General features: G+C 41.6%; 1 protein-coding gene across 3 annotated transcripts in view; it reads right to left on the minus strand.

The window, feature by feature from the left end:
• Positions 1 to 4,663: 4,663 nt before the first annotated feature.
• PLXNB1 (plexin B1) overlaps positions 4,664 to 14,987 on the minus strand; it is a 71,363-nt gene continuing 61,039 nt past the window's right edge. For all 3 annotated transcript variants that reach the window (XM_074197624.1, XM_074197623.1, XM_074197622.1), the window contains 4 exons: positions 8,989 to 9,053; positions 8,738 to 8,813; positions 7,328 to 7,402; positions 4,664 to 5,934 (listed from right to left, as the gene is read on the minus strand). In XM_074197624.1, the coding sequence (XP_074053725.1) occupies positions 5,830 to 5,934; positions 7,328 to 7,402; positions 8,738 to 8,813; positions 8,989 to 9,053 (321 nt within the window). In that variant the 3' untranslated portion in view covers positions 4,664 to 5,829. The remainder of the gene's footprint in view (positions 5,935 to 7,327; positions 7,403 to 8,737; positions 8,814 to 8,988; positions 9,054 to 14,987) is intronic.

The raw sequence follows: 14,987 nt of genomic DNA on the forward strand, positions 1-14,987 counted from the left end.
TTATAACATTAGATCATCATACATCCAAGTTCCCAGTAACACAAACTTCTCCTTTATTTAACTTCCTCTCCTGCCTCCTTTTTTCTCTCTCCTCTATAAGAAGAGATTGATTTGGGGGGGGGGAGATGGGGGCGAAGTGAGTTCCTCCAGAGTTCTCATAGAAAGCATTTGGAATGCATTTCAGTCCTGGATTTCAAGTACAGAGTCCCTTTGATCAGCGGCAAGGGTTTTTAAGGCTCAACTTCAATTGATCTGGCTCAGAGGAGAGATTCCCTTGGCCAGTATTGCTAAAGCCCAGATCATGAGACAAACCCAGTTACAAGGGTAATGCCTGGGACTATTTTCAATTTTTCTTTTTGACATTGGTTTATTTGGGGCTTTGCCAGTACCAATAAACAAAGTTTCCTACATACTGTTTGTTCAGAAAAATGTTTGGAGCTTTTTGACACTGATCAAAAAGTAATCCGCCTAAAAAAAAAAAGTAATCCAGGGTTATTATTAGAACATAATTTGCATATTTACCTTAGGAACTATGGGATAGTTCAGGGCTGTTCAAGGATCACAATTTGCTTATGTGCCCTTGTGTCTATGAAGAGGAATTTGAGACTGTTGCCAAATCCCCTAGACAACTAAGTTTGGACAACACCAGAGCTCTACACTGAAATACCCTGGGAGAGAAATCCTTGGGAAACAAGAGAATTTACTTTGAATTAAAGAATTTGCTGACAGATCTGTGCCTGCTTCAGTCTGCAATGAGTGATCTCTAAGCTCCCTTTCAACCCCATGATTCTATCTATATACATATATAATATACACACACACTTATATATATATGTGTGTGTATAAGTGGGTAGACAGACAGGTAGGTGGTAGGTAGGTAGGTGGGTAGGTAAGTAGGTAGGTAGAGTTGTATGACACCCTGTGATGTATAACTCAATCTTGTTTCTTTATGTTGAGTTACTCAACTCATGCAAACTACACTCTTATTAGTAGCTGATCTTTGATGACCTTGATACAAAGAGAAGGGATTGCTTTTTGTGTGGTTTGAATTCTTAGCTTTTTGAAGTTAGGGAAACTTTAGAGTCAGCTATGTATTAGGAAGTACTATTGGTGAAGCACTCCACCACCACCATCATCAAAAACACTTTCCCATGCGCTGAAAATGAACCCATTAGAAGAAATAACCAAAGATTCCAGGTAAGAAAATTCCAAATTCAACTTGAGACTAATATTCTAAGGGGAAGATTCCATTCTCACCTTCAGTTAGAAGAGGACCACCCAGATACAAGGAGATGCTTGGGGAAATTTTAGTTGAGGACTTCAACAAAAAGGTCAAGCAACACTCAGTCTTGGAAGAGCCTACCTGATATCACACATATATGTGCAAATGTGTATCCCACTTTATTAGATTATAAACTCCTAGAGGGCAGGGACAATGTTATTTTTCATATCTGTATCTTCAGCACTCAGCACAGTAACCTTGGACGTTGTAGACATTAAATTTCCCTTAGCTGTCATTTCTGAATATGAGTGTTTACATTTTCCTCCCACATTAATCTAAATCTGTGATTTCATCAGTAGAAGAAAATCCCAGTGTGAAAACTCCCTTTACCCATGCAGGTTTGCCCCACATCTATAACTTAATAGTTTTAAAGTTGTTGGGGCAATGAGAAATTAAGAAATTTGTCCAAGGGGCAGCTAGAGGGCGCAGTGGATAGAGCACCGGCCCTGGATTCAGGAGGACCTGAGTTCAAATGCGACTCAGACACTTAATGATTACCTAGCTGTGTGATATTGGGCAAATCACCTAACCCCATTGCCTTGTAAAAAAAAAATTTTCCAGGGGCAGCTAGGTGGTGCAGTGGATAAAGCACTGGCCCTGGAGTCAGGAGTACCTGGGTTCAAATCCAGTCTCAGACACTTAATAATTACCTAGCTGTGTGGCCTTGGGCAAGCCACTTAACCCCATTGCCTTACCAAAAAAAAAAAAAAAAAAAAAAAAACCTAAAAAAAAAATTGTCCACAATCACAGAACCCAGAAGCACATATGACATGAATGTAAACCTTCCCAACTCTAAGGCTGCAAGTTACAGATGCAGACAACCTATTTCACTTTCAAATAACTCATTCTAAGGGAAGTTTCTCCTTTAAAAGTTTTACCTTTATAACCTCTGTCTGCCTTCTGGACAGACAACACACTATGATACCCAGAGGATGTCTTCTGGAGCCAAACTGAAGTACCCAGAAGTACCCAGAAATGATATCCAAAGGATGTCTTCTGGAGTCAAACAGAATCTAATCTCTTTCCATCACATCTCTTCTCCAGGTTCCACATCCCCAGTTCCTTAGATGATACAGACTCAATGCTCTTCACCATTCTTGTTGCCTTCCTTTGCACATTCTCCAGATTCTCAAATTTGGTACCTGGTAACTGAACACAATCCTCTGGTAGTGTGATCTGACCAGGGCTGGATACAGTAGAACTACGATATTTTTTTCTGAATATTTATGCCTCTTTTAATCAGATGGAGATCATATTAGCTTCTTTTAGTCACCTTATCACCACTGATTCATATTGAGCTTGCAGACCATCAGAACCCTCAGATCTTTTTCAGACAAACTAGGATGTGGACTACAGCTTCTGTGGTGAGTTCATGGGACATTAACACAATTCATATAAATGGATGACTTGTGATCTGAATTATTAAAAAAAAAAGTTCTCATCTCACCTGGTCAAAGTACCATTTGAATTTTTTAAGTATTTGAGGATCAAAGATTTAAAATTGGAGGGGTCCTTAAAGATAATGTAACCCAATCTCTCCCCTTTTCAGAGGAGAAACCTAAGGTTCAGAGAGGATGAGTGAATTTAAATTTCAGAATTTAAATCCCTGACCACATTGCTTCATGACATTTGCTTTGAAAAACCAAGTAGAGATTAAGGCAGAAATAATGGGCTGAAGTTTTAATGATCTGGGGATTTTGTTGTTTTCAGTCATTTCAGTTATGTCTGTCTGATGCTTCATGATCTCATTTAGGGTTTTTTTTGGCAAAGATATTGGAATGGTTTGCCATTTCCTTCTCTAGTTCATTGTTACAGATGAGGAAACTGAGGCAAATAAGATTGAGTGACTTATACAAAACTCTTAAGTGTCTAGGGCCATATTTGAGCTCAAGGTCTTGCCTCCAGATCTGAACTCTATCCACCTCACCATCTAGCTGCCACTAATTACCAAGGGAATTTTGTCAACTGTAAATTCCACAGCAATCAATAGTATACTATGGCAGCCCCAAAAAAGGTAAATGTGTTATTAGAACACAATAATGAACACCTAACATTCAGTACTGGGGAGGTCATAGGATCATAAATATAATGATGGTAAAGCATATTAAGGCCTTCTAATCTAACCCCTTCAATTTACAAATAAGGAAACCGAGGCCTGGGAAGATGAAGTAACCAATCCAAAGTCATTTGAGTACACAATAGAAACAGGATTTGAACCCAGGCTTCGTGCTTCCAGAGTCAGTGTTCTTTCCATTTTCCCTACCACTCCAACTCCAAGGGGACAATCCCACTACACTGTGCCCTAATCTGATCACAGATAAAATACTGTGTTCAATTTTAGAGAAGACATTAATAAAACAGATCACAATTCTATGACATGATAGCTATTATATAGAAAAGGTTGAAGATTCTAAATTCAGAGCTATAAGGAACCTTCGAGGTCATTTTGCCTAATTTGTCCATTTTACAAATAAGGAAACTGAGGCCTTTGAGGTAAGTAACTTGCAGAAAATCATTTAACAGATCCAGCATTCTTTCCATTGTACCCCCTTTTTTCTCCTTGGCCCCCCAGGGCAAAGCTAGGACCAATGGATGAAAATTACAAAGAGGCAGATTTGGGATCGATGTAAGGAAAAACTTACCAACACCACCTGAAAAGCACTGTTTCAGAAGATAATAATAGCTAATATTATTAAACCTCTACTGCCCATAAGGCAAGGTGCTAAGCATTTTACCCTAGGGAGGTAGATGATATTATTCCATTTTACAGATCAAAAAACTGAGGCAAGCAGACCAAGATCACCATGGCTGGTAAGTGAGGAGGTAATGAACTCAGGTCTCTAACACCGGACCCAGAACTCTTATCTACTATGCTATGTAGCTGCCTCCCTGCCTTCTCCAGGGGTAATAAAGTTAAAACTGGATGGATGGTCTCATGTCAAGTATGCTGTATTCCTCTAACTCGGGGATCACAGGCGAACCTCCACCAGTAAGACCCCCCCCTTCCTGTTTATTCATCTCCAGACAACTAAATGCCCTCCACCTATCCACTAATTCTTCCATTAGGAACTTGGGGAGCTTCAGGAACTGAGGTTTGGGATTGTCATCACAGCCAGGTTGGAAATAAATAGGGAATTATATTAGCCTGGAGCTAATAAGAGATGTCTGAAATTTTTATGCTCTCCGCTGGTATCTTCCCTTGCTTCCTGATTCAGAATTCAAATGAATTACATTTGATTTCCCTTTTATTCCTGTTACACATTTTAAAATTTCATTCATTAGAGTAGTTTGAATTATATTGATGGTCCACAAATGCTTACTGAATATTTTAAAAGGGGGGGGGGGGGGTAATCTTTGAACCCACCAGGCCTAGCTCATACTTGCCCTTTGCCAAGTCCTATGCTACCTACCTGTCCCTTCCCTCTGTCTGCAGCAATCCACTAACCTCTTCCTACTTCACACTAATATGCCAACTCCTAGGGATCTCCCTTCTCCTGAAAGAGCAAAAGAAAGCAATGGAGCTCAGGGACAAGTTCCCTTCTAGGGCCCCAAGGGCCACTCTCACTACCACCTATGCAGGGCATGGAAGCACACATGGCACCTCCAAGGGATAGATGTGAAATGTACTGCCCACTGAGGATAGCGGGGGCCTCCAAAGGTCTGCTGCCTCCAACAAGGACAATACCTGAAAAGCAGAGCCCAACTCCAAGAGGTCAGTGTTATCCTTTAATGATCACCAGGTGTCAGTCAAGGCCACCACTACAGTTACATCACTAGGTCACAAGATCAGAGCCTCATCAAGACTTGATACCAAGTTTTCTTCCCAATAGAGACAGGTTTTTAGCACTGGAGAAGGGGCTATGAGGGTGGTGGGCAGGACGGGCACCTCTCCCCCATTTTCCTCCCCCAGGTTGCTGTCTGAAGCAGCCACAGATGGACTAGGGATCAGTCTGTGAGGATCCTGGGAGAGGATTCAGAGTCACAAAGGATGAGGATCCACAATGCAGCAGGGCTGATGGGGGAAGCTGGGCAAGGGCAATGGGACCACATCCCTGCTCCCTTGACTTTCACCTTGAAGATCAGAATGGTAGGATGCCACAGAGCATCCTATATGAGCTTCATCCTTTGTTCTCCCTGTCCATCCCCAAAGGGAAAACTGAACCCCAACTCTGCATCCACAGTCCAAGCAGGGACAGCTACAAGGGCCAGCTCAGTCCTGCAGAGAGAAGGTAAATCCTAGAGGGCTAATGAGCTCATGGAGAGGGCATCTCCACATGTGGCTCGAGGCCACTGCCAAAGAGCTTGAGGGGCCTGAGGTCAGAGCTTCAGGAAGCCCAGAACCTGCTACTCCCATTAAACTCTGCTTGGAAAATCAGTCAGAAAAGAACATTTCTTCCAGTGCCAGGGCCCTCCTCCTGAATGAGGACACCCTGGTGGGGGAGGTGGGAGGGTCCACTTCTCAGGCTTTTGAGGCCACAGCAGGGTGTGTATCCAGACCATGGAAGTCGAGGGAGAGGGCTTGTCAGGACCAGCTCGGTGAGGGGAGGTCACAAGTCAGTGACTTTGTTCTCTACAGCAGCAGCAATCTGTTGGAGCCGGTAACCCAGCTGCATCTTCTGGGCTGTGCCATCTTCCTCCAGGGCAGTAATGATCTGAAAGGCAGACCTTTGACAGTCAGCCACAGCAGAGAACAGGAGAGGCCTCAAAGAATGTATGGCTCTAGTTGGGGGAAGGAGGGGGATAGAGAAGAGGGCTACACCAGAGGTCCCAGTCACCAGGACTGTGAGTCTCAAAGGAGACATCGTCCAGAGTCCTCAGGCAGGAATACAGACCCCAACCCTCTGGGGAATAAAACTGGGAAGAGCTTCAAGCTAACAAGATCTATCACTACCATGACTATTTTTTCCCTATCAGGCCTTTATGAGAAAACCCTAGCATCCCCACCACCTCCTACTTTCATCCCCACCATCCCCACTTTCTCCAACCCTGCCCATAGACCCATGCTAAGGAGGAGGGAGTGCCACAAACAAATTACTATAAAGCATTTATTGGAACTCCAAAGGATAAACAATGAGTTTGCAATGACATCTGGGCAGACAAGGGGATACTCCCAAACCTCCATACTAGGAAGAAAGCATCTGCACTATATCTGGTTTAAGGTTTAGGAAATGTTCACCAAAGAATTAGGCTTCCTTTAAGGTAAGGCCACTAGGATAAGGGGGGGGGGGGGTGACACAGGAATGAGGGTCTATGAGAGAAAAATTTCCAGCAAAAATCTCTCAGACCAAAATAGGGGACCTAGCTAAGGTGTTTAATGCCCCCAGGGAAACTCTATTCCAGTCCCATGGGGGGGGGTAGAATTAGAGAGCAGGATCTGGGAATAAGGGAGCAAGCCTTCCAAGATGAAGCTCCCAAATAGCGACAAAGTGAAATTTCCAAATAGTTACAAGGTGGTGGGGGGGGTGAAGTAGGAGCAGCAGACCAGTCCAACCCCTACCATTCCTGCAAGGTATCTGGAATCCAATGGTCTCTTTCACCCTCTACTTGGAGAAGTACCAAAGTAGTGGAAGTAGTGAATGTTTACCAGTGGGAGCCTATTTGTAGGAGGCATTGGGGTAAATGGGAGTAGAGGACGTTAATCAGTGAGAGCCTCTATTCAGAGAAGCACTAAAGTAAAGGGAGTAGAGAAAGATAAGCAATAAGAGTCTCTATGTAAAAAAAGCACTAAAAGAATGGGAGTACAGAATGATAATCAGTGAGGACCTCTACGTAGGAGAGGCACAAGGGTAATGGGAGTAGGGAATGATAATCAGTTGGGGGTTCTCTGTGTAGGAGAGGCACTAGGATAATGGAAGAAGAGAATGGTAATCACTGGGGGCTTCTGTGCAGAAGAGAGAGGAAAGGCTGCCCCTTCCCCACCACATACCATGCCAGAGATCCCTCCTAAGGGATCACAAGGGATCCAGGACACCAAGAACCTCAGCTCCCCATCCTCTACCAGCCCTGCCATCAGAATCCCTGCAATCTCGAAGAAGACCTACTCACCTGGTCATAATATTTGTTGATATACTTGTAGAGTTCATGTAATGCCACCAAGGCACTGAGGTCCCCAGAATAATTCTAAGAGGGAAGATCAGAACCTCAGGTTATATGGGGGCAAGGCCAGACCAGGGAGCAATCCTAAGGAGGAAGCGCCCCAGCACATAGACCTCAAGAGTTTGCCATGTGTTGGCCAGTGCCCAGAGCAGGTTAGAAGCACTGAGGGCAGACATAGACACAGGCACACAGACACACAGACACAAAGACACAAAGACAGACAGACATACAGTCAGACACACACACACACACACACACACACACACATTGTGAAGCTGAGGGAGCCAAGTTCCAGTTTTTTCTCAAGTATGAATGGCTTTAATAAAAAGACCCACCATAACTACAAAACAGATGTGTTTGACAACTAGGGGAAGGGAATAAGCAATTATTTATGTAGTCCTCATAAGGCACCAGTTACTGTGCTGAGTACTTTTTACAAATATTATTTCACTGGATCCCCTCAACAACCTTGGAGGGCAGATGCTGTCATTTTCCTGATTTAACAGTTGAAAAAACTGAGGGAGAGTTTAAACAAAGGCTTTCCCTGGGTCACACAGCTAGGAATCGTCTGAGGCCATATTTGAATTCAGGTACTGGTTGCCCCTTTAAAAGGTGGGGAGAAATGAGACCTGTGCTGTCACTGGGGTAAGTGACTTTGGCGTGTCACAGCCTTTCTAGTCATTATTTTTCTATCTTGTAAATGAGATAGGTTGAAATGACCAATGAGAACCATTGGGTGGGTGGGGGGGGGAACTGAAAAAAAAGCAATGAATTTAAGAATCCCAAACATGCCACTTACAAACTGGTGAATTTAGGCAAATCATAATCTAAGTCTCCTAATTTGTAAAAGGGGAAGATAATCAACCTGCCTTCAAGATAATGGACATGAACATTGTCTATATATAAACTGCCAAGGGCTATACATACACATGCACACCATACACACAAGATAAGGGATGGGAAAGAGGGTTTAGCTCCGTGATAGTTTTTTTTGTCTCTAAAATTCAGTGAGCAGCCCATCTCAAACCAAGCTTCCCTTAAACCAGGAGAGGAAGGGAGAGAACCAAATTGACAAGTAGCAAAAATGTCTGCAAACTCAGAAAAGGGCTACATGCTTGCTTCAGAAACAAGAACAAAAGGGAGACACTGGGAGACTATATTCCATTTCTCAGGGGACCCTGACCCAATCCAAAACAGCTAGGAGTGGAATGGAGCAGGTGATCCTTAAAAAAGAAGTAAGTATTCCTTGGAGAGGTGCTGGAGGTCCACACCAGCAAGATGCTACCAAACCCTACTGCAGGGCAGGAACAAAGCCCAGCCCACCCACCCTCACCCTGAAGAATCAAACATTTTCCTTACCCTAGACAGCTCAGCTAAGGCTGAATTCATCTCCTGATCACTGGCTGAGATAGTTTGCCTAATGTCTGCATAATACCTGCCAAGAGACCACAGTTATAGAGGAGAATGAGTGAGCTGCCCTAGCTGGAGTCTCCCTCTGTTCCATTACCCACCCCAACACTTCCAACTTCTGCCCTCTAGAATGTTTGTCCACCCTCCCAATTGGTAGGTTCACTCCCAGTTCCTCTAAGCCCCAATCCCCATAGTGGTACCTCTCTACCATCTGCTTGTAGCGGGGAATGTCTCGGGCATAGAGCAGCTTGTTGATAGGTGAATCCTGGACATTAGGAGGAAGGAAAATATAAATGAGTTACTCTCCTTCTCTTCCCTGCTGAACTCCAATAGGAGGGGTCATTTTTAGCATCCATTCTCTCCTTGCCCTCCTGCAGTCTGACTTTGGTCCTGACCATTTTTTACTCAAATTGTTCAACCTCCTCCTCTACATATCCAACACTCTCTTCTCAACCTCAAATACATCTCCACTGCATTTAGATACTTCAGAAGAATAGCTAGTACCACACTCTCTTCTCAACCTCAAATTCATCTCCACTACATTTAGCTACTTCAGAAGAATAGCTAATTCAGGGTCCCCACATGAGACCTTGGAAAAGGATTTTAGCAACCAATCTTCGTCTGAGTTGAATAGTCATTTTACTCCTCTCCCTCATACTTTTAAGGTTTTAATTTTATTTAGCTCAATAATGGAGTAAATCCATTTACTGAGTCCTTACTATATGCAAAACATTAGAAACATAATGATCCAACATGTTTCCCCCTACTGTTGTTCTCTTCCCTTTAATAATATCACTTGGGAGAAAGAGGTAAGCACCAGGCAAGATTACTGAAGCAATCCCAGTCAAACACAGTCCCAACTTTGCCCTGTTTTGAATGATTTCCTAACACCTATGTCATTGAATAAACACCAGAGCATCAGGAGTAAACACTAAAACTAAATCCAATTATTAAAGCACATGGTCTGCTTCAGTCTATCTCTCTGTTCAAACTGGGACACTCACCTCATAGTCTACCATACCTCTTCAGACTCTGGTAATCAGCCCTTGCTTTATAATTCACAATATCTCTTTCAGACAAAGTTTCAAAATAACTTTCCTTTAGTTTCTGTCATGTTGGCTCCTTTATTCATTCACACATTCATTCAACCAACATTCCTGAGTACCTATGACTATGAAAGGTGGCTTAGTAAGAGGAAAAAAGTTCTGGACTTAGAATTAACAGAAACCTGGGTTGGAATTTTGCCTCCCACACTAAAGAGGATGACTGTGAGGAAGTCACATCATCCAAGATTCAGCTTCTCTATCTGTAAAATGGGAAAGCAATTTACATCTGCAACATCTAACTAGAAGAATATCAGCTTCTATTTTATTTGGTTTCTCCCCAAGAAGATTCCCCATCACACTCCTACTCCAACTCCCCAGCCTTTTTCTGAGGCTGCCATTCCATGAGTGGGGCAAGATTCCAGCCACAGTAAAGGGGTAGAGTTAGGGATAGCAGTAAGTAAAAAAGTAAGACCCTGCCTATGGCTATTGGAAAGAGGGGAGAGAGTTTGAGGATTGGAATGGAGTGGCAACTTTAGGTTCTCCTTAGGAGGGAAAGATCATCAGACAAAAGGTTAGCAGAAAGTCCAGATAGGCAAAAGAAAGGAAGGCATTGGCAAGGAGGTAGGAGAAGGTGTCTGATGCTGCCAGATAGGATCTAGGGCAGAAAGGCAATCAGTTTGGGATGGAGAAAAGCAAGTCTGTTCCTTATGGAGATGACAGCTGAGCTGAACCTTGAAGTCAAAGAAGAATTTCAAGGACGGGATAGAAGGAAAGTCCATTCTAGATATGGAATATAGAGAAGAAATAGATAACAGAATAAGAATAAAAGCCAAGGAGGCCACTGATAAAAAAAAAAAAAGAAAGTCCCTCTATACATCAAAATATTTACAGCAGCACTTTTTTGTGATAACAAAGAATTAGAAAAAAAATAGATGTGCCCCAAAATTGGGGAATAGCTAAACAGTGGTACAAGAAGATAAGAGAATATTAATGTGCTGTAAAGAATTACAAATGTGATAAATACAGAGAAGCATGGAAAGATCTTCATGAACTAATACAGAATAAAGGAAGTAGGGTCAAGAAAACAATATATACAATGACTACAACAATGCAAATAGAAAGACCATAAACAATCCAAAATAAATATTGCAAAATTACAAAAAACAAGCATGTCTTTAAATAAATATGAGAATGTCTTCTCCCCTTTGCAGAGGAGGTAGATCTACAAGCAGTACACATTACATATATTTTCAAACTTTTTTTTGATGTGTTAATTGGTTATTCTGATTTTTGCTCTTTTTTTTCGTTTTAAAAAAGTACTGCTTATATACCAGATGACTCAAGGAGGAGGAACACACCATGGAGAATGGGAAAAAAAGAACAAATAACCATTTTAATTTTATTTAACTTGAGTATAAAGTATATGAAGAGGAAGGAAGATTATTCGAGTAAAGAAGAAAGTAGGGAAAGGAGAACTGATAGCAGAGATCTGTTAGAAGCCTAATATAATAATCTAGTCAACAAGAAAAAGAATTAAACAAGAATGGTGACAATGGGAGAGGAAAGAAGAAAAGATACAGAATGGAGAAAGAATCAAGAAGATTACTTGGAAACTGGTTCAATGTGATGGATAAGGAATCAGGGAAAGTCAAAGATGACTCTCAGATTTTGAGTCTGGAGAACTGAGAGAATTGTGGTGCCATCATCGAAAACAGAAAAGCTAGGAGAAGAGTCAGGTGTAGGAGGAAGAAAAATAATACAATTTAAGACATGTAGAGTTTGAAGTTCCAGTAGGCCAACAGGGAGGGAAGTCATTAGGCAAGTTGAAAATGCAAGACTGGAATTTCCAGGAAAGGGGAAAAAACAAAAATACTAATGGAGTCTATCCAAGGTAGCCAGGTAGAATAGCTGATAGAGCGCCAGGCCTGAGGTCAGGAAGACTCATCTCCTTGAATTCAAATCTGACCTTAGAAACTAATTAGCTCCCTGGGCAAGTCATTTAACCTGATTTGCCCCTTCTTCATCTGTAACATGAGCTGGAGAAGGAAAGGCAAAACAGTATCTCTGCCAAGAAATCGCCAAATGGGGACACAAGAGTCAGACACTTATTGAAAACAACTGAATAACAACAACAGGGCAGGCTAGGTGGTGCAGTGTGGATAGAGTACCCGCCTGGGAGGCAGGAGGACCTGAGTTCAAATGCAGCCTCAGACACTTAATTGCCTAGCTGTGTGGCCTTAGGCAAGCCACTTAACCCCATTGCCTTGCAAAAAAAAAAAAACAGTATTCTAGGAGTTTTGCAAATATTTCCATATTTGATCTTTAAAATAACCCTAAAATATAGATACTGTTACCATTGCCTAAGGTCACACAGCTAGTATGTGCCTAAGGCCAGATTTTAGTTCAAGTCTTCCTGATTCCAGGTCCAAAGTTCTATACACTGTGCCACTTACCTGCCTCAAAGGTGATAGTAAATCTCTTCTAAAGTTCCAATCTTTAGCATGACAAGAACAGTGAAAGGATATTCCAAGAGTGAATAGTACATAATTAAAGTGATTGACCAGAATGGGTATAATAGAATAGGAGACAAGAGATGAACCAAGGTATTTACAGGGCACAAGAAGGGTAAAGAACAGATTAAGGAGAACTGTAGCTTGGGAGAGATATAAAGACAAGATTATAGACAGAGAGAATTTCAGAAAATGAGAATTCACATTTACCTAGAGCTTTTAGCTTTATAGATTGAGAACACTCTGTGAAGAGGAAAGGGAATTCATTATCTTCCCCATTTTAAAAATGAGAAAACTGGCTGAGAGAAGGTAAGTGGCTTGCCTATGGTGACATAACTAGCAACTGTCAGTGTCAAGATCACACATGCCCTAACCATGAGCACAATGTTATTTAATGCAACACAATAACTTTCCACATCTAAGAATAGTGAAGGAATACAGGGTGACTTCCTTAGTGGGTTGAGGTAGAGTGATAACCAAAGATATGGAAATAGAGGGGTCAGGAAATGAGGCCAGGATGTTAGAAAGATCACCAAGGTAAATACCAAAAGTCATAAAAGAAGGTCAGAAATAGAACATGGAAACTCTTTATAGTCTCCACCATGTATTTATGAGACAACAAAAGGATGTCTGGCCCTGTGTTCATCATACTTCCTCCCCCTGTTTGGCTTCCAGGATATTTTACTCTCTTGTTCTTCTTCCTGAATTTCTGGGAGTTCATTCTCAATTTCCTTTACTGTCTCCTCATTTTCCTTCAGCTCTTTTAACCCTGGGAATTCCCCATGGTTTATTCTTAGCCTTTAGTTCTTCACTCTCATTGATTCATCCTACAGGGAGAAGCCACAGTCAGAGTTTGAACCCTGGAAATTCCCCAAGGCTTATTTTTGATCTTTACCTCTTCTCCCTTCTTCATTCCTCCTTCAAAAGAGCTCAGCCACAGTTGAACTACTACTAACTGGTTCCCAAACCTGTGACCTCATACATGCTAAGGATACTTCATAAAATAAAAGGCTGAATGGTCAGAAATGTATTGTTGGAAAAGGTCTTTGGTAAATAACACTAGGCCTTTGTCCCAAAAGAGATCAAAGAAAGAGGAAAAGACCCCATACGGATAAAAATGTTTACACCAGCTATTTTAGTGGAGGCAAAGAATTGGAAACTGAAGGGATGGCCATCAACTGGGGAATGACTGAACATATTATAGCATATGAATGTGATGGAATATTCTTTTGCTATAAGAAATTATGAAATGTACAGTTTCAAAAGAAACAAGACCCTCTAAGAACCAATGAAGAATGAAATGAGCAGAACTAGGCGAATAACTTACAAAGACAATAACATTATCAAGAAAAACAACTTTATGTCATATGTATTATGTAATTTTTCTATTCCTAATGTTTCCTTTCTTCCTTTTGGATCTGTTTCTTCTCTCAGCACATTCATTTTGGATCTATGTGTATCATGGAAGCAAAGGTAAAGACCAAATCAGAGTGCCTTCTGTTGGAGGGAGGGGGGAAGGGAAGGAGGGAGAAAAAAATTGTAAAATTCAAAACCTTGCAAAAATAAAGATTGATAGAAACTACCATTGTATGTAATTAGAAAACAAAAATATTCATATAATTTAAAAAAAACTTAAAAGTCTTTAGAATACTGCTAAAGACAATGAAAAACCATGATTCCGGACAGGTAATGAAGCATGCTACCAATCTCTTTATCTCAAAGTGCAGAATGAGATATATACTGTTGGTCATAGCCAAGGGGGAAATTTATTTTTCTGAGTTATGAATATTTATTATGAGGGGTTTCTTTTGTTTTTCATTTGAGATGGGAAGGAATGGAAGGGGGAGGGAAGAGAGAAAGAAGAGACAAAGACAGAAACAGAAAGATAGAGACAGAGAGGGTGAAAGGAAGGAAGGTAAAGAGGAAGGGAGAAAGAGCAAGGGTGGAAAAAAGAAAGGAAGGAAGGAAGGAAGGAAGGAAGGAAGGAAGGAAGGAAGGAAGGAAGGAAGGAAGGAAGGAAGGAAGGAAGGAAGGAAGGAAGAGATATATGATTTCTCTCCATTTCAGTCTCAACTTTGGACTCTGCACAATCTACTCTTTCCCACCCACCATCATACCTTTGCTTACCTTCTCCCATCTCCAAAAATGTCACAACCATCCCTTCCTCCAAGAAGTGACTCCAAGTTCACCTTCCCTCAGGGAGTCTTTCTTTCCTCTACATTTTTAAATAGCATTCCACAGCAGATGATCAAATACTCTACTTCACTGCCTTAGAACTGTCCTTTATTTGGTTGCTGTAAAAGTCCTACTCCATACCTCACTGTGGCATTGAGATGAGCTTAGGTTACTGAGAACCTGCCAGTGGAAGATATGCTCTGGCAAGTTTAGCCCAAGCTGGGACCTCTTCCAGTAGGAGACTGTGGCTGCTGCCCAAAGATCAATCTAGGTTATGTACATAAAGACTTGCTACCAGCAGATTTGGCCATTAAGTGATGAATTTTTAGGCCATGGTGACCCATGAAATTTCAGATTCCCAGAGACAATGGCAGATTGGTAAAAGGAGGAAAGAAAGGGGACTAAGAATCAAGTCTTTTAAGACTATCACAAACATTACAAAATATTTGTCCATAGACACAGTCAATA

Source organism: Macrotis lagotis, chromosome 8 (assembly GCF_037893015.1).
Source record: "Macrotis lagotis isolate mMagLag1 chromosome 8, bilby.v1.9.chrom.fasta, whole genome shotgun sequence".
Taxonomy (NCBI): domain Eukaryota; kingdom Metazoa; phylum Chordata; class Mammalia; order Peramelemorphia; family Peramelidae; genus Macrotis; species Macrotis lagotis.